A 24232-nucleotide genomic window follows, 5' to 3' on the forward strand; every position below is an offset into this window, starting at 1 on the left:
AGCAGCAATAAAAGTGAGCAGTCATTGGACGCTTGCCCTCAAATTACCCTTTTTGCCACTTCCACTCAGCTTGTTTCCCTTATTTGTGTTGTATGTTCAGGTTAAATTTAGATCAGAGGGGCTAAATTTAGCCAGGCGGTGGCTAATCTTGTTTTTTTAAAATCAGTTAAAACCAGTCCTCCCATGATGTTTTACCCAGAAGCACCACGCCGATAATCGGGCCTCAGCCTCGGAGTTACAAAAGTAAAATCAATAAAGTGCCACTTGAACGGGGAACTGGTGTGCCAAATAAAAACCAGCCAGGTTGCCCATTTCGGGTGCATCAGGTGAAACACGAGACCTCGAGAGGTGCAGAATGACGGCAAACGTCTCGGTTTGCAGGAGACACACACCCATTAGCTTAAACTGTGCGTCTAAGCTGTTACAGATATGCAAGCGTGAGTGGGACACAGACAAAGGCCGCAGTGTACGAGGGTCGGCCAGGTCCTTTACACGTTTGCAGATGTGATTTCTCTGATCAAAATTTGTGATAGCGCTGTGTAACATGAAGACGTGGTGAGATGGAGAGGGGTACAATGGTCTCATTTAGGAGGACATCCGGTGTTGGCGATCCCCGGTCACAGAGGTGACTTCAAGCTTATGTGGTTCACCTGTACGTGGTGCCGCGGACATGTAGGCCTTCCAGGGCAACGTTCTGCTGTGACTGGTGACAACGACATTGATCCAGACTTGATCCCTGTGGCGTTTACGTGCACGTATGTGATGCTGACGGGCAGCCGTCCTGAACCGGCTGCTTTGATGCAGCACAAATAACAAATAAATGAAAAGAAGCCCATCGGAATGAACAAGAAACTCACATAGAGGCGACAAATTTCGCATGGGGTTAGTTATGCAACGCCTGTCCTGCTGTAATGAGCGTGGACAACGTGCATGAATTTAAGTAACTTATCAAGTTCACTTACATAACAAGGGCTGTTGGGTGTCATGCATGAGTACTAGTCCAAATACTTGTCACAGTATTAATTAGTTTGTTTGCTCTTGGTCGGTTGCCAACCAGCCTTCAGCAGCTTGTGAAGACCGTGTTGGATGGAAGAGCTCTGGCAAAGCCACACTGCCACCATCAATTTTATCACAGCATGTTTGGAAGGCAACATCTGGTTTTATCTGAAACCGCTCGAGATGATCAGTACCAGATATTATAACTAGACAGCACCAATAATGTGTGACTAGTGAAGGTCGGGAAGGTTGGATGAATAGCTGTCCTCACTCTTTTTTAAGTGTTCTTCCTTGGCAAAATGGATTTGACTTCATCCACCGTTATTTAAAATCCAGAAATTCTTTTTATAAGGAACAATTTAGAAAATGGCACCGAGGGTTGACCTCTAGTTTTTTTGGTCTTTCAGTTGTGAGATTAGTGAGTTTTTAAGTATTGGATTTAGGGCTGTTTGACCTCTCCAGGCTACTGTGGAAACAAAGCAACAGGTTAGCACTTTAGAGGTTGATCCATGTCCATTTTGCTAAAGTCATTAACAAATTACAACTGCTACATAATCCGATGTGGACTTAAATCCTTTTAGTCTGATTAAATGACTCTAAGAATCCATCCAGACCTTTTCGTGCTCTATCAGGCTAAAGACAGTGACTGAGATAATGACAGAGTGAATGAATGAAGAGAGAGAGAGAGAGAGAGAGAGAGAGAGAGAGAGAGAGAGAGAGAAAGAGCATTCCATTCAAGGCATCTCACCTCCCAGTCCCCTTAAATCCAGCCGACTTAATGAATTTGAAGGTGAGAATCTGAGTTCCACGATGGGGTCACTCTGAACTCATAAAAATGAAAAAATCCTATAACCCATAAGCTGCCTTGTCATTATTTGTGGTGGGAGTCAGAACAGCCTCACCTCCTCCAGCGTTGCCAAGCTTATTGATCACGGCGATCTTTCACCGCGTATCGACGGAAGAGGGTTTTAGATGAGTGTCTTTTGAATAAACAGGACGGAATGGGTGCAATAAATGAAACAAGACACACGACAACGAATGCCAGAAACGGGAGCAATCCCACAGAAAAGCACCGGGCTGATGACATTCAATTGTGCTGAGTGCAATTGTGCATTCATATAGTCACTGAATCGCTCAACGAAACGCGACATTTATAGCCTAACACACTGGTCCAATCATCCCGGGGGGGTTTCAGCAACAAGGAGCCATGAGAGATTGTGGTAGTGGGGCCTTGATAATTCTCTGGACACTGACCACACTGCTGTGGGGGATCATTCGTTCTTCAGGACCAGGATGGTGCCCCACCAGTGCCCAGCAAGGACTGCGGTGGATCGAGCCCGGTTTGCCCCACAGGACCTCAGCCTGCTTCATGCATTAGTGGGAGAGAAGTTCAGGAGGGGGCTGTTTCAGAGTCCTCATGTAGGGAACAGGTGTTCAATGACATCACAGGTCTTCAGTGACATCACAAATTACATTCACTGTCACGTTGGGACGCAGTGTTCATTTCAAAAGGTCATAACAAGCTGGGGCGAATCCCAGGGGGGCAGTGAGGTGAACATTGACTCAATACCAGCGGTTTGACTAGTGGGAGCAGAATGTGTTGTGACCCTGTTGGACTATTAAAATCCGCTCCTCCCCTTCAACTATTGATTTAAACATTGAAATCAGCAGTAGCAATAATTCGGCAGAACCTCGATGATCACCAAGTATCAGTGGTGGCGTTTATACTGAAAGCATTTGCCTGGATTCACTTCCCCTCTCAAATCTGCCACAATGATCAGTAAAACGTTTTTTAAACAGAGCAATCGGACCTTCTGAACTTCTTCACAGGCAGCAAATCACCTGATGATGAAACACGAAGGGGAAAAGCAGGTTATGTACGGTAATAGTTCCTGGCTTAGCTTAGTGCTGGGGTGGCAACAAGAACAGTGACAGTAATTATACCGTGTATCCATAATCAGGTTTAAATAGATCCTCCTTTTTTTACAGCAAGCTGAAGTGCACTGCACACGCATTTATACTATCAAACACAATCACAGTCAGTTTCAGGTGTGACAGCAACATCCTGTTTCTGCACGTTTCTGCAAGTTTCACGGTCACCAACTCTCTCGTTTGTTTCCGATCTGATTGCACGTGTTGTCCTTGAGAACGTACTGAAAAACATCAACAAGCACACCTTGTTTCAACGCTGCCGCGTGTGTCCTTGCTCTCGCTCCAATAATCGCCCACCCAGCAGTAATCCGTCCACTCAGATAATCAGCTGACCAGTCAGTGGTGATGAGCTAATGCAGGACGTTAAACCACCACACGGTATCGGAACTGGACAAAAAAAACGGTCCGATTGGATGAAACTAAATTAGCTACTGCTACTTGTTTCATTTGAGTGCGGGACAACTGCTTGACCCTCTCATATCTTTGTGGTCCCTGTATGTAGAACATATTTCAATTTTACCCGACTTACAGGATTGTGGTGGACTGGACGCGGAGTTTGGAGTGATCCATACGTGTGTCTGTCGCTCATGTTCAACACAATCACGAGTTGTGCGCCCTGTGAGCAGAAGTAGCCTCTTTTGACTGGTCAACAGAGACCTCTGAAACCGCTCAAAGGCTTTGGATTTGCAGTATTGCGATGATACTACTGATACGAATAATTTACACTTAATGAGCGTGTCAGGGGGAACTGTGGCAGACCGTAATTACCACTTCCTTATTACCTTGGTAACCGTAGGTGTGCTTCCTCACAGTCGCTCACGTTGCCTTTTCTGTTTCTCGCCGCTCGGTGTCATTCTGAAAATTCCAGATGCAGGAAGACAGGGGACAGCAGTGACCACTCTGCCAAACTTTCCACTTTCCCCAATTACTCCACTGCCACGGCACTGTCCCCATCTGCCCCGGAGCACCTATTATCCGCTAGGAAAGGTCTCTAAGTCTGTCCTGTGACCTGATAACCACCCCCGCATCACTGAGAATAGCACTAACAGCCAGCCGACGAGACCGTAATGAGATCATGGCTGAACTTTGGCACTTTCGAGAAGCCCAAAACTCATGAGCTCAGGTTGGTTTTAGCTTAAACAGCTACAAAAACACTGCTAATGCGAACACATGCCAGATGAGAATTAATTCCATTTTTGCACTGATGTGCACCCGTAGCTGCGAGGCCTTATTTAGACAGGCATTGGCCTCAAAACTCAGGTCTAATCTAGCTCTTTCAACACAGCTGGACTCTGATGAAGATGTAGAACCATCTCAAAGCTGAACAAAAGAAATGGAACGATTTATCTGCCTTAAAAATGAGAAGTTTCTCTTTAAAATGCGGCTAATAGCATCTGCAGGTTTTTCTCTTTTACTCTAGTGAAATAATGTCTGAATCCAACAAAGGCACTGATGTATTTCATGAACAACATTGTTATTTACAGCTGGATTCTTCCACTTTCTGGAATATGCATTGATTTAACAAAACTTAAATGAAGCATTCACACGGTAAAATACATCCTGTTTTTTTTTTTAACATACCTGCTCAGGAAATGACTTCCTCTCATATTTATTTAATGCCTTCTGGGCTCCGCGTCACTCCCCGGGATGTTCAGCTGAATAAAACTGGGAACAGAGAGCAGCAGAAGTTATGAAAAATAGTTATGCAACCATTTGAACCCAGAAGACACTGTAGTATATCAGGTGGAGCTGCTGGAGGGAGCTTAGCACTAAATGCACTCACACATTCCTGCACACAGAACTCTGATTCTGTTTGACTTCCTCGGTCCTTGGCGTTCCCATTTTAAATGAGACTCAGAAAGACCCAGATGGGAAGAGCACACGGTGACATTTCGGGGTCAGCGCTGGAGTTCTGTTGGTTGACAGAAGTGAACTCTACACACTTGTCATCCCCTCTAAGTTTCTCTGGACGCCCAATCACATTAAAATAACAAAGTGTACAATTCCAAAAGACACAAAAGCTGGGCCGATAAAGTTTGAACCACAGACTTGTCTTAAGCTGAATAATTTGCAGGAGGAAGTGCCGATGCTGCATGTATTTACAGGGCCGTGTGGGTGGACCGATGTAGGACAATGCATGTGTGAAACAGGGAAAGGAACAAGCAAGAAAACAATGTTTGCCAGCTGGCTAGACCGAAATGTTCCGTGGTTCTATCCTTAAGAGCTGATCAGGTCTGGAAGAAGTGGCTGGAAGAACCAAACTCCACAGTTAAAGGTGGAGGTCCTGACTCCTCCGCGTCATCATTTTTTATCACAGAATGGAAACTGGACTCTTCCACCAGGGCAGATATGTTCCACGGGAAAAAGCACTCTTGAAATGATGCCTTCAGTGGCAGCCAACATAAAAATTGAAAATTGAAAAGCACGCAGCATTAAAGCTGGATATGGCCAAGGTTTCTGTGTCCGTGAGCGTGTGCCTGAGGGAGGGGGGTGTAGGCACGAGCACGTGTCGTGGCCACCTGCTGTGGTGCTCGGGAGGGGGGGGGTGCTGAGTGCTGAGAGGAAAGTAGAGGCCTGATTGATCACCTGCTGCTTTGAGGAATCGGACTGCGCCCACAGAGACGGCGGATGATAGAGGAGCAGGGGAGGTCAGGAGTGAAAGGACATTGAGAGTGGGAGGAAGGCGGCGATGCAAATCAGAGCAATGTGAGAGCAGCGCAAAGTTGGAGGCACGGAGCAGTGATTGGGGGGGTGTAGAGGAGGGCTGGGGGGGGGGGGGGGGCGAGATTCGCAATGAGGAGCTGCCTTTGGACAGTAGAACGTGATTACACTGGGTCACGTTCACCATCACGCTCATTGTGCCTCAGCATCAGTCACAGCAAGTATTTTTAAAAATTACTTTTAATTTAGTGGAGAATAAAGGGGGGGGGGGGTCACGCGTGTTTACTGGCTGGGTTGCTCACAACAGGTCCGTTTCCACCACAGCCACTTCGAAGCACAGCTCAGGTTTGATGACCTCAGGCTTAAATCCCCGATTTTTGTGCATACCGCCGCCTTATTGGCTTCGCTGAACAGTGACCTTCAGCTCACGCCGGCGCCGAGTCTCCAGCAGCTGGAGGTCTTGCTTATGGTTGATGGGAGATTGGACTCAGAGGCTAATTGGTGCAGCTTCTGCAGTGATGTGGATGCTCTACCGGCCTGAGGTAAGCTGGAAAGCAGAGCTCTGAATTTACCGGTCGGTTAACGTTCGGAGCCTCGTGAGATGTGGGTAGTGACCGAGACAAGAGGAGATATTCAAGCGATTGATATTAGTTGCTTTGGAAGGGAGGCTGGACTCGGCTTTAGAGACACTGTAAGGGGTCCAGACTGGTCCTTCACATCCAGAGGAGCCAGCTGAGGTGGTTCAGGGATCTGGGTCACAGGAGGGGCCAGCTGAGAGGAGATCTCAAGGCAGATCCAGGACATGCAGGAGGGATTATAGATCTAGATGTAGCCAGAGGCAGGATGGTCAGCCTGGACCTGAAGGGAAATAGATTACTCAGATAATGATCATGTCTCGAAATAAACAAACAACATGCTATCTAATGACAGTAGATGGATAAATAGCTAAAGTAAATGGTATTAAAACCAAACAGAAGAAAAATCGGTCACATTCTAGGGTGAAGAACGATGATGGAATGATGCATCTTTTATTTAAAAGCATCTGGTTACAAAAGAATCCTGTGAAAATGAGCACAAAAGAGAGGGATGACAGCGAGAGATTAGGAGGGGGGGGAATAATGAGGATGGAAGTTCCCAGTCATAATGTAGGTCATCAATTCAGAAAATGTATGCCAGTGTGTCAGAAACCAGGGATGGAACCAGAAGGAACAGGAGGTGTGAAGTACTGATTAAAGATATGATTAAAATAATTAAGGTTGTCGTGAAAGTCTGTCGCACTGAAAAATGAAGAGAATATCGGAGATTTGTTTTAATGTCGTATAAAAGGGTGGATCAAATCAAATAAATGCTGTTGGTGTACGAGTTTTAAATTCATTGAATGATATACTTTATATATACATCTGGAATAAGGTGCCAGTGCACTTACACACACACATACACACACACACACACACCACACACACACACACACACACACACCACACACACACACACCCACCCCCCCACACACACACATCCTCAGATTCATATCTTTGTGGGGACTTTCAAGGACTGTTCATTACCCATCTTCTTGCACTAACCATCAGCATCCCAACTAACTCTCAAACCATGACCTTAACCCAATTCTACCCGACACCATTAAAACATTTCTTAACCCTCATATAGTCCTTCGGAGGGCACTCTGCATGGAGGCCGTCTGTGCGCTGCATGTATGCAGACGAGTTGATCTCCGGTGACTCGGTGCACTTTAATATGAGTCTGCAATCACCTCACAACTTAATTAAACATGGTTTTTAAATAAATAAATAGGATTTCAGATGGTACATTTCAGAGCACAGGAGGCAAACCTGCTTGACAGGCACATATGCAGGACTCTGCTTCCTTCAAATGCCATCTGCACAGGGTCTGAATTCACACTGAATCAAGGTCAGGACATCAAGAAGGTGGTTTAAATGCAGTCGGCAACAAAACAAAAAGACCCAGAAACGAGGGCCGATGTTCCTCCATCCCTGATGATGATTTAATCAGAGCCTGTATTCTGATGTTGCAGAGCCAGTCGGAGCAGAGCGTTTGTGCCAGTGTCAGTGTGACATCTTGCTGCTCCCTGAAGCGCCTCCGCCCTCAGGAGAGACACAACTTTTATTAGACGGACGTCTTTGTGCCCATCGGCGATAAAAGAAACAGGCACAAAGGCGGCTGAGATTGGAGCGGTGGGAGCACCTGTGTGTAATTATCTGGATGCTGAATGTGGGTCAGGCTGGCCGACCGAACTCCGATTAATTGCCACAAGAAATTCAGTTTTGCAGCTTTTACACCTGAATGAGGACACAAAGACGCGGTCGTGTTTTAAGATGCATCTTGCCTGAGATCGTAACTGGCCACCTGCCCACACGCAAGCGTCTGCCGGCCTCTTCTTTCCCTCGTGTTCGTCCTGCGTCACGGCCGTCATTAATGGCCTTTTCCTTCATTGCTGGTCTTTAAAATAAATGGCTCTCCATCGTAAAGTGCTTTTGTTTTATTTTTGTCAAAAACGCTCGGCTTAAACAACGGATCGATCTGAGGCGACAGGTCTGACCTACATTATCGTGTAACCTCAAAAGGAGAAAGTTGAGAGTCATCTTAAAATAGTGGTTTGCATCAATACGGCCTATCAGATTATCAAAGATCATGTTTCATTGTGCCAGTGACTCCTTGCTGACCCATTAGCAGCACATTATTGAGGTCACTGAGTATGTCACGAGTGCTTAGTCATCAGAAATTACATGTGAACTGGTAAAAAAAAAAAAAGGATGGGAGCTAAATCTGTGTGTTCCTTGGAAGGAATGTTGGTACTGACAGACACTTGAGCATGTTTTAGCTGTTTTAGCTGTGTTTTTGTATTGTGGTCTTTTGGTCCTGTGGCCTTTGCGCAACATCTGTAATTGTACCATATAAAAGAGGAATTTGTATGCAGCAACACGACAGCAGCATTAAAACTGGATACATAACTGAGTCATCGGCCCGGGTCAATCTGCCCCCCTCTGTACATTTCCTGTATACAACATCACGTTTTGACTCAGTTTGCCATTAACCATCATTAATAGCTAATTGCGTATAACTATTAGTCCACCCTGATGTCCCGGAAGGTGTTTGTGATGTTAAATGGTCTAAAAAGGAAACAAGTTACAAAGAAATAGTCAGTACAAAATACTGAGAGCAAGTAATTTCAATAATACCGGCTCATGGAACAAAGGTGTCATGTCATGTGGGCAAAGGCACAACACAAGCTTTTGTCCAAGCTATCAACATGCCGGGTCCTTAGTCTGCCACTAAATACTTGTGGTCAAGAGCTAAGACACGTACCCGCTTCATGAGTAGCTTGTGATTAATCTAGGCCACATTCAGCGGTGACGGTGAACAGCATGTGCATAAGCTCATTAGCATTTAGCGCTGATTTTTCAGACATAAATACCAGTGAATTCCCACGTGTTTCGGCAGTGAGGCACGGCGTTGATGCTGACCATCTGGTTCCGAGAAATGAGGGCAGAGCAGAGAACACAATCTGCAGACCAGACAGACTTGTATAGTGATATGATCACTGTTTCAATCTGGGGCCTCTGAGCAAGTGTCCTTGAGCAAAATAGCAAACCTTCAATGGGTTGTTGCTTCTATAAGCAATGTCAGACTCGGCCCCCAGTATGTGGCATTAGATGTGACTGCAGACATGTAACATAAAAAAACACTGAAAAAGCACGCTAAATTCCTTAGGTTTCATTTCTAATTCATTCTTGGCTGCAAACAATAGCAATAACAATAGCATACAGCCCAGGAAATGATAACTATTGCTCTGAGGCTAAGATTCCTAGATGAAAAATCTACCAGGGTTACGTAATCTATAACTTTCAGGAGCAGATCACAGCCAAAACAGCAGATGTGTGTACAGCTGCGTGGGAGCAATCAATTGTGCACGATGCTGCTGTCAGACGGGCGTTCCACACGCACAAAAGGCACCCGCAGTTTGCTGCCTGCTTCAATTAGGCCACAGAATTGGAGCTTTTAGGAGATTATAAATCTTTTTCAGAGAAAAAGCAGCCGTGTTGCCGCAGATGAAGAAATTCTGAGAGTAACCTGGGGGAGGCAATTATGCAGGCCGCCTCTACTAAAGACTCCATTTTTCCAGGATGGCCCATCGTCGCTGGGTTCTAAAGCTCAAATTTGGTGTCTAACAATCCAGATTTTGATATCCTGTTTAAAACCAGTATATTTTACTATTAATCTACTCAGTCTGCTGTTTATACCAGGCTGTCTGTGCAACATAAACACGACGGCGAGCCCTCATCTCCAACACAAATGGGTCGCATAAAACAAAGAAGGCACCATAAAGGAAGAAGATAAATGACTTCCTTCGTGGTGGCCGGGCAAGGTGAACTCTAACAGAACAAAACCCGATCTGGAAGATACTGTTGGTGCGGGCAGACTCGACGGGAGTCTGCCAGAGTTCTCAGTTAGTTCTCCCTTTTTCTGCACTTACTAACTTCTCAATCTTGTTTTTTATGGAGGAATGTCTGACTCTTACACTCCAGACGGCTGTAATTATATTGACATGTGTGGACAAAGTGGCGCTTTGTGGCATCAGTCACATTGAAATATAAAGATCTGACACAGAGTAACTCTCACAAACAATTTACTGGCTCCAAGTCATCTTTAAATAAGCTCCTTCTATAATATATTGAAAGAAGCATAAAAGCTGATAAAACATTCTTTTGTCAAGAACCCCCTTACTGATGTCAGATTTAACACGTGGATCGTTGAACATTTTGGAGCAACAGTCTCTAAACTCAGCTCTGTATAAACATCAGTGAGACCGTTTTCTCCTGACCCAGAAAGCACGACGACCATTAGACAGAAATAAATGTATTATTTTCTCACATTCACTGACACATAAACTGACTTCACCTAATGCTGCATAAATGCGGGGTATCAAATGTGGGATCCCACAAGGGTCTGTCCCTGGAGCCACACGGATTTCTAGCCTGTTTTTGCACTCACATAAAGGTTTCTTTGCATTTTCAACACGCTGCTATTTGGGACACTTTAAAGGCTGCAGCTGAGACTGACTTAATTATCACTTAATTATCTTTATTAGATCCTCATAACTTTGTATAACTGGCGACGGTCTGTCCCCACTTGGTGAAGGGCGAAACAGTGTTCAGGGTGAGTTTTGAACAGAGAGCTGTCTGTCTTTTTTTTTATTTTAGTGTTTTTCTCATACGTTTTGCGTTTGAACAGTAATTGAGCAGCGTTCCCCACAGAGGGTCGTTGCCTTGTTAAGGTCAGCCGCAGTAACTCATGCACTGGCACGCTCAGGGCGTCCGTTAATCAGCGCTGGTGAATTCAACACCGCATGTTAAAGTTAGCATGACAGCATAGTCACCTACTTATGATTGTGCCAGGGCTAATCTGCAGGGTCTCTGCAAACGTCACAGTGACATCAAATACCAGAAAGAAAAAAGAAAATGGGGCCAGTAGGCGCTATTGCTTGCATATAAAACAGGAGGTTAGACGGCTGTAATGAGACCTTGATGGGTGTCATCACACAGCACAAATAGGAAAGATCCGTTTCCAACTGGGCGAATCTAGATGGTTTCCCCACCAGAAATGTCCCCGTAAAAATATCTGCAGTTGTCTAGAAATGAATCTACAAGATTTTCGGCCCAGTTTGTGTTACAGTCTCCCACGCCAGTGGCTAATTTTTGTTTCACCACATCAATAAAAAGGAAAAGGGGGGATTTTCGAAATGATTATCAATAATGAATCGAATCAATAATGGTTGAATAAATATCAGATGGAGCGTGACTTCGCCAGAACTGCTGAAGCAACAGCGGCACGTAGGCCAATGTTTTATGTTGCTGTTGTATGTTTTACCTATATTAAAACCATTAAAACCAATATTTGACAGTGCAATGCGGTGCACTCTCCTTGAAAATACATTTTTGATAAAGGTCTGCAAAATCTCTGAACCTGTTGCATTTGGGTCGAGTTTAATCAAAGTCCACCCTGAGAGAAGCTCACCGCCTCAATCTCTGAATCGAACTCAGAGGCCGAGTACAAGATTAGATCTTCACATGAAAGTGTCTCCCTCTGGATTTTGAAGCAGGGCGACACAGAGACCTAATTTCTGTTAGACGGCACCATATATTATGTGGGTCAGCCTCCCGGCCAGCCATCACAGTTTGCATCTCTGAGGCTTTGTGATTGCATGTCTTGTGAATAAATGTTATTATGTCCAGTTTTGGCTCTCATATACGTCCCCGTCTGCTCAATTCCAGAGGCAGCGCTCCCTGGGGATTGTGACGCACCTTCCCAATCCACCTTTTGTGCTCCCGGAGTCTTGCACTCCGTTCAGGCCTGATCGCGTACGTGGTTACGATTTCAAAGATCGTTCTACGGACCTTATAAAGTAGCTTTTACAGTTTGTTTCAGGTGCAAAACATTATTGTGTTCAGCAGCAGGAAATGAGCATGGTCCTGCTCAAGGTTTCTTCCTGTTAAAGTGGGGTATTTTTGCCACCATTGTTTGTTTGGGGGTCAGGCTCTGGGTTCCAGTAAAGCACCAAAAGACAATCCTGTTTTGCAACAGAAGCTTTAAAAATAAAGTTTGATTGAATAGATTCTTAAAAATAAATAAATGCAGAAATAAACATGACAAAAGTATTATGTGCGCACGTGCTTTGATACAGGAGCAGGAGCATGCTTTTAATGAGAGAGAAATTCAGGGTCATCTTATTGTACTGACGTTTATTCCTGGACACAAACGTAAAAATGACCACGGGGGACTGGGTTGTCGGGAGACGGGGCTTTGTGGGGGACTTTTTGGAGTAAAGCTCTGACATGAAACACTCATGAATATTCAGAAGTCGAGTTTGGAGAAGACAATGGTTGCCGTGGTAACATCGGAAGATCAGGCTGCAATTTCAGGGCTGCAGGGGGAAGCCGGGTTATAAAAGTTAGCAAGCAGTGGCCGGCAATTCAGAAAAGGATCACCGAGCCTGATGATGACCAAAATGCAATCAGTATGCTAATCTGATGAGGATGTTGTTTGTTTCCTGTGTTTAAGGTGTCTCAATAAAAGGGCCCTAAAGGCCACTGGAGCTAAAAATGACGGAATTCCACACATTGGCACCATTTAATCTTTGCCGGGCCATTAGACGGCACATAAAAAACACGACGAGGACAGCGGAGCGACAGGTTTCTGTCCCCTTTTTAAAAAACAAACCAAACAACATTTTTACAGGCGGCTGTCGCGTGGCTGCCGCAGACAGAGCGGCATACGAGGCGGAGCTTTACATTGATCTGCTTGCTGTTCCTGGAAAGGCATCAGCCGTGTTACATGATCCTGGTGACGGTGGCCCTGAAGGCAGCGCTGGTCGACGAATGCGGACTCAGGGGCCTCAGAAATCGGCAGCAGCGGAGGCACTGGATCATTATGCACAATCTAATAAACAGTAATTTCATCAGGGCGGGGGCTGTTATAAAAGAGCTTCATGCCCGTTTTGAAACGGCTGTTTGATCCACTTGCATGTGCAAACTCCACGCACGTGTATGAAAACAAATGATGGATGCATGTTTTCTAGATATTTTATCCTCTGCTGTCGGATGAACTCATTAAAAGGGGGAAAAAATAAACAAATGAACCAGTCGCACTGACCTGCTGCCTGAGAAATGAACAATTTCGTGATTAACGAGATGTCGACATATTTATTTTTTTCCCTGACACGTGATTTTCAGGAATAAGTGGGTTATTTTAATGCTGACACATCCGTGGGTTGTGACTGACTGATGTTTTTCTGTCTGTGGAGTGTTTGAGTGGCAGATATGGGTCAGGTCTAACCTGTAGCAGACAGCAAACAGAAGCGCGTCAGAGCCACAAATTCGAGTGCGACCCCTTAACATGCGCACGGCGGCTAAAAGCACCCGCCGTTCACCGAGGGTGGGAGTTCTTTTAGCTCCCCGAGCTGGAACGTGAATGCGACACAAAGCATAAAAAAACATAAAAACACAATCCATTGAACACATCACGGAGGGCAGCCTTGAAATAAAAGGGACCAACATCTAATAGAAGCTTAGAGGTTAAAGGTCATTTTTTAAATTGTTACAAACCAATCATAACACAGTGACTATGTTGGCTCTCAAACTACTTTGATTTACAGGTTCCCTTAAGATTATCTGCCTGCTGGCTGTAATAATAGCCAGCTAACGTGGCTCAGAGGGTGTTTAAACTCTGCATGAAGATCAAATTAGTCGACAGGCAAAGACAAGAAGCTGATGTTTTCATCAATTATCCCACATTGACGTTTAGGTTAATAAATTCATTCTTTTTTTAAATATTTGAAGCTCAGAAATGTGTCCTAATCTTTCCGCACTACGCCGTGAGGAGTTTTGCAGGAGGGTATTGATCTCCAGCAGGGCGGCGTATCGACCCTGCCGCCACTTTGTGCACGTGTACATCACCTCAGACGAATGTTGGGCCGAGGAGCACGGGGCGTCGCCGGCTTTCTTGAATCCGGGCGTCGGTTCGGCGTTTACGGGAAAGTGGGTCAGTGTTTGCAGTCACGTTCCCGCCGTCTCTGCCCCCTTGGAAAATGCGTTTGGCCTCAGCGAGGCTTTTGTAAACCCCATTGTGAGCAGTCATTGCTGTGACCCCTCCGACAACCTCTGTTGGGACTTTTTGTCAAACCTACCTGCAGGAAAAATGTGTCCTGTCTCCATGTGGCTGGAGAGAAAGTAAGAACTCCAGTGCTTGAAACTTTAGCAACAGAGGGACAACATAGTTTAAAAAATGGGAAAGATGGTGGTTTTTAATTTCTTTAAATCTGTTTAAATGCCTATTAACTTCTTTTCTTCCCATTATTAAATATAATATCTCTTATGACCTGATGTCAAAGCATATGTAATGACACAAATTTGGGAGGTAAATAGTCTTTTAAGTCCATATGTTGTGCTTCTTGACAGCCCTCTGCTGGCAGGCTGCTGTAAAAGGTAAATATTTCTTAAATATGTTTTCCACTGACTGTGGCTCCTTCAGCTGCAACGGTGTCAGCCATGGATGAAGTAGGCAAGTGTCATCCGTCTTTATTACCATCCGTGGAAAAACTGCTACATGACACCAACATGAGTGCAGTAATACAAATTATCCTGCAGATATAAACAAAGCCCGATATCACTTTTGGACAAACCTGCCAGCAGCCCCTTGGCCAGCAGGGGGCGATCCTGTGCACAGTGGAATGGTCAGAATCAGAAATTCCACAAAACGTAGAAAGTGAAACATTAAAAAGTCACACATTTAAGTCTCAGATTGTTTTCGGTTCTGCCTTCAGTCATCCGGTATGGGTGTGTTACAGTTTCCGTGGTAAATATAGACAGGTCCGTTGCAGCGATAGTACAGCTGAAACACGTCTCCGTATCCGTGGTCCCTCCACCAGGTGCACAGCTGTCGGTTCCAGCCGCAAGCCAGGGAATAAAAGAGTTCGGGATGCTCCATGCCGATCATGGTGAAGAAATCCTGGTCGCCCAGGTGGCCCCTGAAGCGATACTGGTCAGCCAATTTGGCCACATGGTCCGGTTCCAACAGCTGGTTGTAGAGAGACGACGCTCTCATGCTAGCCAGGTCCAACAACATCACCCCGCTGTTGAAGCCCGGGAGACCATCGGGGTGGGGTTCTCCGACCTTGGTCTGAGGGTTCTCTTTACGGTACTGCCAGAAGGTGTGTCTGGAGAAAGAGGCAGGTCGAGATAAGTCTTTAAAAAAAAAGAATCAAATGATCACATCAATCTGACTACAGCTGGACCTTGAAGTGCCTGTAAACATACCAACATCATACACACAGCAAATCTCTGCAGAACCTTCTCAGGGGGTAAAAACAGGGTCATCTCACAGCAAGGGGAATTTTAGGGGGGAGGAAATCAGGTTAGAAAGGCAGTTATAACTCAGATGGTTAAAAAAACAAGGCCACATGGGTGCAGAATAGGCTCATCTGCCCCTAAAAGCCCTTTTAGACACCTTCCTAAATGTTAACCGGAAGGTTTAAGGGGGACAGTGAAATGTCTGTCTCAAGTGTGAAGGGTCAACCGCGTTGCTGAACAAACAGCGCCGCGGGCTGAAAAACAGGAAGAGGATCTGCTGCAGGCCCGGCAGGACCCGCCGCTGTGCCAGAAGGCTCGTGCCAAATCTGCACCCCAACGCCAAAAGCTCTTAATGACAGAGCTTCGTCGCCGCCTGGACGCCGTGGTGCTCGCAGCCTAAGGCCTTCGGTGGGAAGCGCTATCATTACTGTCTGCCTGGACCCGCGCTTACGTTCGACGCGAGTGTGAAATGTGGCACTTGAACGCGAACTGTGTGTGTAGCAGACTTTGACGGTGGGAGAAGCAGATTCTCTGAATCACCCTTCATATCGTCGCTGACCCACATTCAGCAGCTGCAGCTTGTCCTTCGTCTGCTAACGTCGGTGCGTTGAGAAGCTGGACTCACGCACACACACTGCCACACGGGTTTCTACAGGCCGCTCGGCACTCGGGGCTTCGTTTCATTGGGCAGTTTTGACAGAGGGCAGGTGTCGTGGTGGTAAAACCACGAATCCAAGCAGGCAACAGAAAGCTGCGATTAGCAGAAACGCATTCATTCATCATTCAGAACTAAAAGGTATTCCTCCATGAATTTGATTCTCTGCCGCACTCATCCCGAGCCATGTTTGGAGCGTACAGGCTAATGCGCTTTTATCAAATGTTCGTTTTAAACCAGCTTGCTGTGGTTTCGTGCTCCTCTCTCTTTAGAGTTCAATAAAACGGGCCGCTCTGATAATATGGAGGACAAGAAGAAAGTGGTCTTCTGCTCTGTTTCGACCAGGGTAGTTTAACTCGGTCCGGTCCAAACGTACGCGGCAGCATAGCGCAGCGTAGCGGCTAGCTCTTCCTCTTCTTCTGCTGTCTTCACAGTGCCATCTTGAAGTGACTCCTTCAAGTGTCTCTCTCTCTCTCTTCTAGTGAAAGAATGAGAGGGGACATTCTGTTCTGCTATCCCAACCAAATGTGTCCTCCGTTCTGGTGAGGACATGAAACAGCCTGCAATAAACCAGAGGGGGATCCATTTAGCAGGAACACCATAACACCGTATTATCCTCAATGTGGAGGAAGTCGTCAGAAAATCCCACATTAAAGGGGAAACCAAGTAAACACGACCTTTTTTTGTTTGTTGCATAAGCCACCATCTGGTTTAACAAAAACAGGAAACGCATCAGATAAATTGACATAGACTTGAGAATGACTGGAGGTTAATATCACTCTGTGTGTGTGTGTGTGTGTGTGTGTGTGTGGGTGGGGGGGCTCCAGCAGTGACACTTGTGTAAGTGGGTCTGCTCTCCTGGGGTTAAAACGTTACAGATGCACCTGCAGCTGCAGCGAAAACACACGGGGGCCTTTTTTTCTTCCCCAATAATAAAATCACTAATAAACTTCTCAGTGGCAGGATGTTCTCTGAATGTGGCTGGTGGGAGGACGTGTCCATTAGCGCTGAAACAGTGTGGGAGCAGAGGGTCCTGGCTCGCTGGGTGCCGGAGCACTTCAGCGGAGAGAGCAACGTGTCCCAAACACCAAAGTCCAGCGTGGAAGCTCCTTTTAAATGGGTTCATCAAAGAGTTCATCCAGCTGGTGCGTGTGGCCAACAATGCTAAAAATGGTCATGCTTGTTGAAACAAGGATAAGAACAACACGTAAAGGAAGAGGAACTGGCCGCTTCGTGGGAAGGAACCAAACATCCGGCTGCTTCACCTTTCCTACCTGTAGACTGGCTGCATCTCTCTGGCGATGCCTATAACGGCGCCTGGAGGAAACTGGTGGAATTCTTGGAAAAGCTCCCTGATGTTCACCCTGTACTGCAGGTCCAGGTCAAGCTGCACCATGCGTGTCAGACCTGAAAACAAAGAAGAGCACAGCGCCTGGAGACAGAGGCATCAACCGGACCTCCGTAAAACCAATAAGAAGCGATTCCGGATGAGAAAGATCGGCTGACTTTTTCTGTTCGCCGTTCTATGAGCTGATCTCAGGAAACGGCCGACATTGTGATTCACCGCTGCCTGTCCGATCATTAGTGTTGCTGGAACGAGCGCTTCTCTGGAGGAGTGGGTTTGTTTTTCTGGGTGTTACAACTAACCAGGGCGCTACGAAAACTGAATATATCAAAAACAGAGAGAATTGTTTAAAATAGCAACAGCAGCAGTATCCAGGATGCTCGGGCCCTCATCAGTTCATTGTTTCTGCTTCCTATGTTTTGCTGGTTGGCATGGCAATAAAAGGATGAGGCAAAGTCTGATTTCCAGTCAGTCATTTTCTTAGTGAGTAAAACGGGGCAAAAAGCTGGATTTCTGGGGTAAAACTGATGGTTTGGGGCTTTTATTCTCTTGATCAGATGCCAAGGTGACACATTACACTTCTCATTGATAACGTTGCCTTTCAGAAAGGTTGTAATTTTCTAAATCAAACTTGTAACCGCTGGCTTTGGCAAATGACAACTACCACGTGTCACCATGGAAACTGTCCTGGTGCTGCCCCCGCCGGTGTTTGACAGAATAATATTCTTTCAGGTTCATCCACAACTTCCTCATCGATTGTAGAAGCGAAGCAAAGAGAGCTTTACTGTACTTTTATTCAACAGGTTTGTCTTGTAAAAATATTTGAACAATGTGTTCTGTGTGTGTGTGTGTGTGTGTGTGTGTCGGGGGTATCAAAAAGACCACTCAGCGACACGGCGGCGACCTGCTTTCTGTGCTTTCCAAACAAGGAAGCTGCCGTCACAATGGCTTCCTGCGCTGTGCTAACAGAGAGGCGCTCGCGGGAGAGGCCTCAGAATGGTCGACGCTGGCTGGGATTAGCTGCTGCGCGTGGAACAGGAAGGGCGCCTTAGCGGTGTGACAACACCGAGAGGGCTGCGTGTTACATCAGCGGGTCATCACAGGAGGACGCAGGCGCTTCCAGAACAAAGAAAAGATGAGCGCTACGGGAACTTTTGCTGAATTCTGAGATGTTATACAACCTGCTGACGCTCTACAGTCCGACCAGAGGACATCTGGACAGCATCTGACAGAGTTAACCGGATTACCATTCAGGCGAAACAATTTTGTTTCAATCACCCAACCTCCCCCCCACAGATATTCTCAGCGTTTCGGAGAAGAACGAGCACTTTGGTCCCATGTGAACAAAGTGTTTGAGTAAAAGAAGGGCTTGAAAATCAATATTGTAGAGGTAACGTTGTTAGCGCTCGCCCGGGGGTCCGCGCGCTCACAAACGTCCACACGGATGTTGTCTAACGTCACATTTTCAGGCAGAAACTGGGTCAACTTTATTAGGCCCTAATATCAGTCTGCATGTGAGCACTTATGGCCTATTTGAAGGTGCTGCTTTTGTCAACAGCAGGAAGGAGCTCACTCTGTTCTTTTAAACCCCCATTACTTCATTTCATTATTTATAATTATGGTTATTTCCTACCTTTCACCCAATACATTTTAAATAACCAGACAACTCAGAAAGTTGGGCTACTTTTTTACTACTACACTTGAATGTGTGTATCAAGTAATTCTACACACCGTAAATCTTCCCAGTTCCTGAGTGGGTTTTGTCCAGTTTCCTCCCTCGGTCCAAAAACAACCGCATTATGTTGAATAGGGCCCCTAAATTCCCCCCAAGGTAGGTGGATGTGTGTCCTGTGATGACTGCTGACCCGTCTAGGCTGCATTCCTGCCTCTCACCCTTTGACCCCTTCTGACCCCCCCCCCCCATCAAAACAATGTAAAAAACAAGTCCTCTTTAGCACATGATGGTCCTTCATGAGAGGGACTATAAAATAGGAACGTTAAGGACGACAAAGCAGTGAGCTTTGAATCCTTGATGTCACGTATTGGAAAAACAGCTCTCATGACCTGGATCCTCCGCAGGTAGAGGTGGGTCGGAGTCGCGTCTCAACTTGTTGATAACTCTGGTGGGAATTAAAAAACAAAACAAAACACAGGCAATCTTTCCATCAACCAAAGCGTGCCATTAATAATCCCAGATGAGAAAGTCTTCAGTTGACCCAGGACAACAACATACGAACAGATATTGCACAGAAACAACCTCCGATGACGCCAAGGCACTTCCGGCTGATTCCTTTCTTTCCCATTTCAGAAACAGTCCCATCAGGAAGCTGCTTCCTCTCAGTGCCCGCGCTGGCCTTTACAGATGAAAGCGCTCAAATGAACCCCTCACGTTAGCGCACGTGTCTGATCAATTCAACAACGTGACGCTCTATCACATGGCTCCTTAATCACGGAGCTGCTTGGGAAAATTTCCTTTAAAAAGTGTCAATGCCGCCTCTTTCTGTGTAAATTCAGTCTCATTTGCTCAAAACATAAATGAATCCTTTTAGAGAAAACTGACAATAATCACGTTCTGTCACAAATGGAACATTTATTCATCATCCACTTTCTTTTTGCTCACGATTTGAGCAAAAATCATCTGCCGCCTCTGTGGCAGATGATTCATTTATGTTGTTAACGGCAGGTTTTGATTTGACAGATGCTGTCAGACAGAAGCAGAGGGCTGAAATAACTTCCTGTCATATCTGAGAATTCGTTTTTAATTTCTGAACTAAAGCAAAATGGTATAAACCTGCCAACAGTAAAACATTCATTTCAAAACAAACAGCATCTGTGTGTGTGTGTGTGCCTGTGTGTGTGTGTGCTCAGACCCTGAAGGCCAATGTTTCAGATGTGTAGAGTGACGACACACGTTGCCCATCTGACTGAACGTCAACAGTCTCCACCGGAGGGGAGCGCTGCCATCGGTCAGCCGGCCCGGGGGGGCGTCGGTGTGGGCAGCAGTGACACAACGCATCCGTCTGCCGCGGGCGCTCATGGCCCGGGAGGCGTGCCACGTGTCCCTTTGATACCTGCCCACGCCGCCAGGTCCAGCTGTGTCCCAACCGAAGAGAAGGTCTGACTGGATTTCAAACCTTTTCCATCACGGAATCAGACGATCCTGCGTACGAAGGTTTTGGAAAATGCGTTTCTTTGAAATGTGTTCTTTTTCATTTTTCCGACAAAGTTTGATTTGAAATTCGCCCGGTGGCTCCGGCGACATGTCAAATATTCCATATTTACAGTGAATCCAGGTTCATTCCCTCATTTGAGTCTGAGCGGAATCGGACCAGCCTGTACCAGCAGTTACTGAGTGAGACGCTGGTGAACAACAGGGACAGGTTACCAGACCATCACAGGACACACACCACACACACACCTAGTTTAGAGTCTTCATTCAACCCAGTGCTCATGTTTTAGAGCATCTGGAAAGAATGATTACATGATAGTAAATGATCTAATAACCTTTATAACTCATCTATAAATAACTAATCTTTCCTCTCTAGAGGTGATTCACACAGATGCAGTGTTGATCATCCAGAACTCAAAGGTTGATTTGAGAGACGTGACACGGCGGCAGTTCCTTACTGTCGGGCATGATGCGGTGCATGGCAACAGACAGGAAGAAGATGGCGTCGCTGTAGTAGGCGCCGGAGCCAGAGCTGAAGTGCTTCTGCATGGCCTCCACGATGGGGAACAGCTTCCGCGTGAGCGCCGACACGTCGTGGAATAACACCTGCGTATAGGGAGGGCAGTTCCACGTGAGTGCGACCACGGTCACCTGGGCAACGGTGGCAACTGCCAAAGATAGCATTTGTCTGGGGTTTTTTTCGCTAAACTATGGCAGCCAAAGATAAAGATTTACCTGCAAACGCCACAGTTGGATGTTAAAACAGAGTTCACGATCATCAGCAATCGAAACTTTATCAGAAATTATCAGTGTATGAGGTCGGGAGACACCTGCACTGATCAGACACCATTTACTGAGCCGTGACAGATGCTGGTCATTTTTGGATGTAATTCAGCGTGAAAAACATAAAGAGATTTAGATAAACTCAATAGGAACACAGAGGAAAATGTCAAACGGAAGAGTTCACTGAACTGTCCTTAAAACCACAGAAACACAAAATTAAGCCGAGTGGGCGTAGAACATTGTTTATTCTTTTGTGGATGCTAGGCTTTCCTGTTCTGTGGCTTCAGCGTGTGACAGTTTTAGTATTTACTCTATTTGGGACTGTGCTACATTGGATCGCACAACACCAGCTGAAGATTGTTGACTCGTGTTTTTGGCAAGAATTTGACTATTTTTGAAGAAATGCTCCTGAACGAACTTGTCCTGTCTGACTTCCATCATGGAAGATTTTCAAATCTTTCAGTCGAAAGTTTGAAGACTTCGGTAGAGCTGCTGGAAGACTAATTTGAAAACTACTAATAAGATAATAACATAGAACAATCTACCAATCTCCTCAAGCCCAATCTGTGGAAGAGGTTTATAACCTCACATATACAGATGACTGCATGATTTACATGTCTTACTTCACGTGGCCACTAGGTGGCGCACTGGGTAATCACTTAAATGGCATGTGGCCATGTGCAATGTAGCAATTAGCAAGTCGGTGGATTTTGTGATGTGACATATCACCCGTGCAAAGAGAATTAAAAGGATAGAACCAGGCCAGGACAAAGATCACAGCAGAGCGGGGAAGTGTCTGTATATCTCCTCAGTCATCCAGGTCATATTAGTCAGACAAGCTTCCGGCTGGTCACAGCTGGACTTTTATATTCTTTAAGAAATTTGTCAGAAAACTGTACTGCAGAAGCCTTTTGGGTAAAAAGTGAGACATTTTCAAGAATATAAAAGAGGATGCCCTCAACTTCAGCCAGAGTGGGGACATAACCTTTTGTTTCAATGACGTAAACAGTTAAAAAAATAAAAAAGTTGGTTGGTGAAATTTAAATGAGGGGCTCGTCTGGAAGGACAACACTGCCCCCTTGTGGTTCACTTTAGAAACAAGGAAATTATACACGTAATGGACTTTCACTTATCAAAGAATCATTATTAGAATTGCTATTTCTCCAATACATAGACTGTAATTATTCAATTGTCACATTTTCGTTTCATTTTTTTACTCTAAAGCAGAATATAATTGGTTTTAAGGAACGTTATACTAAGTTTTATTATTTGTATTTGAACCGTAGTTTGAGTTGGACTTCAAAACCAAACAGTACATAATAAAACACTGAATCCAACAGACTAAAGAACTTTGGTGGACTGAAACCATGTTCAGCAAACGTACCTCATACTTGAACTTTGCATCCAGGAGAAACTCCTGCAGCATCTTCTCTCCGAGCTCCCTGCTGGCGTCGTCACAGACAAAGTGAAGGACCAACACCTCCCCTTCCAGGAAACGTCCATGTTTAACCATGGACAACATGGCCACTCTGAATTTATCCTGCAGACTCCGGCTCTTGTCCACTTTGGTAAACATCATGAGCGCATGATAGCGACTTTTACCATCACTCTCTCTTAGATCCTTCTCTTCCCTCCTCGGCTCCTCAGCATGAGGAAGTCCAATGTCCACACTCAGATCTGGACCATTCCTGTTAATGTTGTGGCTTGCCTGGGTTTGCTTAATCCTTTTCGTGGTGCTGGAGAAGTTCTGCTTCTCTGAGGCAAAGTAGTAAAAAGCTACAACTGCAAGGGCTGCAGCCAGGAGAAGCACAAACTGATAGGACCTGAATGTACTGATCCTACCCATGGTTCTGGCTACCAGGCGTAAAAAGGCCATGTCTTCCTACAGGGCTCATGAGAATGTGAGGGGGTTGGAGGGCCAATGTTTACATCGTTGCATCCATTTAACCTAAACCAGTTTTTATTACCTGTGGAAGAAAAACGTAACGTCTCAGTAACATGGAAGATATTTCCGTACGCATTTGCACAAATGTGTGCAAACAACTAACCAAATAATGACCATTTCATCTTAAAGCATTACGTTCTATTGCAGAAACGCAACACTATTTCAGCCTCCTCAAAATAACTCGTATTTAAAAATACCTAAAAGCTCAAAAGGTGTATTTAAAAAACACATAACGGGAAGACAGGTTGTGTTATAGCAATAGGATTGAATAAATAGAGCCTGGATGCTTGCACAGAAGACGTTTTACAGTCTAATCAGAAACGGATTTGCCCGAGTTTAAGCTGTATGAGGAGCTTTGCTTTAGTATATTTCGCGCCAATGTTGCACCTTAATCGCAACGCGGCACATATCTGGTGCCTTCTTGTCGTTTATTTGCATGCACAAAACGCAAACTTTAATAAAAAGAAACTTTATAAATCGACTCACTCGTTTGTTTCGTGCAGTTTATCTCTGAAATGCTATTTTGACAGCTTGAGCAGAGATTCTTCTTCGTGTTTTTTCAGCTTCTTCTTTGGAATTTTCTGTATTGCTTCAATGGAGCTACACCGCCACCCACTGGGACGATTACGTAAATCCCGAATTTTAACACGCCAAATTCGCGGAACTTAAAAATTGGCAGTTTAATTAAAGGAACTGAACCACACAACTCAGTTTGTGTTTTTGAACTTTTTGTTTTTCCACACTATTTAACGGATTTCCTCTTACTCTACGTTTTCTTGGCTGTACTTATAATTGGGCGGTAGGTGGCAGTATACGTCTTATGATTTACAATGAGATGCCGCCAGAAATCTCAAAGAAGAAGAAC

General features: G+C 45.4%; 1 protein-coding gene across 1 annotated transcript; it reads right to left on the reverse strand.

The window, feature by feature from the left end:
• Nucleotides 1-14682: 14682 nt before the first annotated feature.
• Nucleotides 14683-23968, reverse strand: xxylt1 (xyloside xylosyltransferase 1). Its single transcript, XM_057038663.1, has 5 exons — nucleotides 23854-23968; nucleotides 22807-23389; nucleotides 21098-21245; nucleotides 17400-17532; nucleotides 14683-15337 (listed from the first exon to the last, which is right to left on the reverse strand). Exons 2-5 carry the CDS (start codon nucleotides 23296-23298, stop codon nucleotides 14941-14943), a joined length of 1170 nt encoding a protein of 389 aa, XP_056894643.1. The 5' UTR covers nucleotides 23299-23389; nucleotides 23854-23968; the 3' UTR covers nucleotides 14683-14940.
• Between the last annotated feature and the right edge of the window lie 264 nt (nucleotides 23969-24232).

Source organism: Takifugu flavidus, chromosome 7 (genome assembly GCF_003711565.1).
Source record: "Takifugu flavidus isolate HTHZ2018 chromosome 7, ASM371156v2, whole genome shotgun sequence".
NCBI classification, from domain to species: domain Eukaryota; kingdom Metazoa; phylum Chordata; class Actinopteri; order Tetraodontiformes; family Tetraodontidae; genus Takifugu; species Takifugu flavidus.

Bases quoted from the DNA above. Each gene is read 5' to 3' on its own strand.
- xxylt1 (XM_057038663.1), bottom strand. From the start codon at position 23,298: ATGGCCTTTTTACGCCTGGTAGCCAGAACCATGGGTAGGATCAGTACA. The intron at 21,246-22,806 runs GTACGTTTGCTG...CCCTATACGCAG, and splicing joins ATGCAAAGTTCAAGTATGAG to GTGTTATTCCACGACGTGTC. The intron at 17,533-21,097 runs GTAAGGAACTGC...CTTTGTTTTCAG, and splicing joins GCACCGCATCATGCCCGACA to GTCTGACACGCATGGTGCAG.